Source organism: Stegastes partitus, unplaced genomic scaffold (genome assembly GCF_000690725.1).
Source record: "Stegastes partitus isolate 25-593 unplaced genomic scaffold, Stegastes_partitus-1.0.2 Scaffold895, whole genome shotgun sequence".
NCBI lineage: Eukaryota > Metazoa > Chordata > Actinopteri > Pomacentridae > Stegastes > Stegastes partitus.
The window spans coordinates 216,590-217,181 of NW_007578626.1; the positions used below are offsets into that span (position 1 = coordinate 216,590).

Consider the following 592-nt stretch of genomic DNA (forward strand, 5'->3'; position numbering starts at 1 on the left):
AGTCTGACTGAGAGCTACAGGAAACAGCTGATGGCAGTGATTGGCTCAGAGGCTGGTTCAGCTACATGTTCGTTAACTGGTCCCATCAGGCTGGCTGTTGTTTGTTTTATATTTCTGTTGAACCACAATTTAAAATCAACGTCATGACGTTCATCACATTCTTATTTATGACTACTTCTGACATTCCAGCTGCTTTTGTCCTTCTTCAGTGGGAGGGGACTAATACACCTGAGGACGACTGATAGATGCTGTACTGATGATGGATGTCCTGTAGGATTCTAAATACATCCGATTTACCCTCAAAAACAATAATACACATGAAAAGAATCACTAAGCTTGACTAAAGGGAATTCCTGAGTTTGTGTGGTTTTGCTGAACATTTCTGTTGTAAATAATCAGGTAACGTCTGTAATTAGTGCTAACGTCAATCTTATCTTTAATATTCAGCAGTCGGGTTCAGTTATCTTGTCTTTTGTTGTTATTTAAACGACTCACCATAAACAGCTTTAAATGAGCTGGTTATGCTTCATGCACGACTTGTGTGAAAAGATTTAAGTTACTCACAGAGTATGCCATCCATCATCCATCCATC

General features: G+C 39.2%; 1 protein-coding gene across 1 annotated transcript in view; it reads left to right on the plus strand.

Moving 5' to 3' along the window:
• The window catches only part of tat (tyrosine aminotransferase), a 14,600-nt gene extending 14,358 nt beyond the window's left edge, over positions 1–242 (plus strand). The window contains exon 12 of the mRNA XM_008293599.1: positions 210–242. Coding sequence (XP_008291821.1) covers positions 210–242 — 33 coding nt within the window. The remainder of the gene's footprint in view (positions 1–209) is intronic.
• Positions 243–592: the final 350 nt, after the last annotated feature.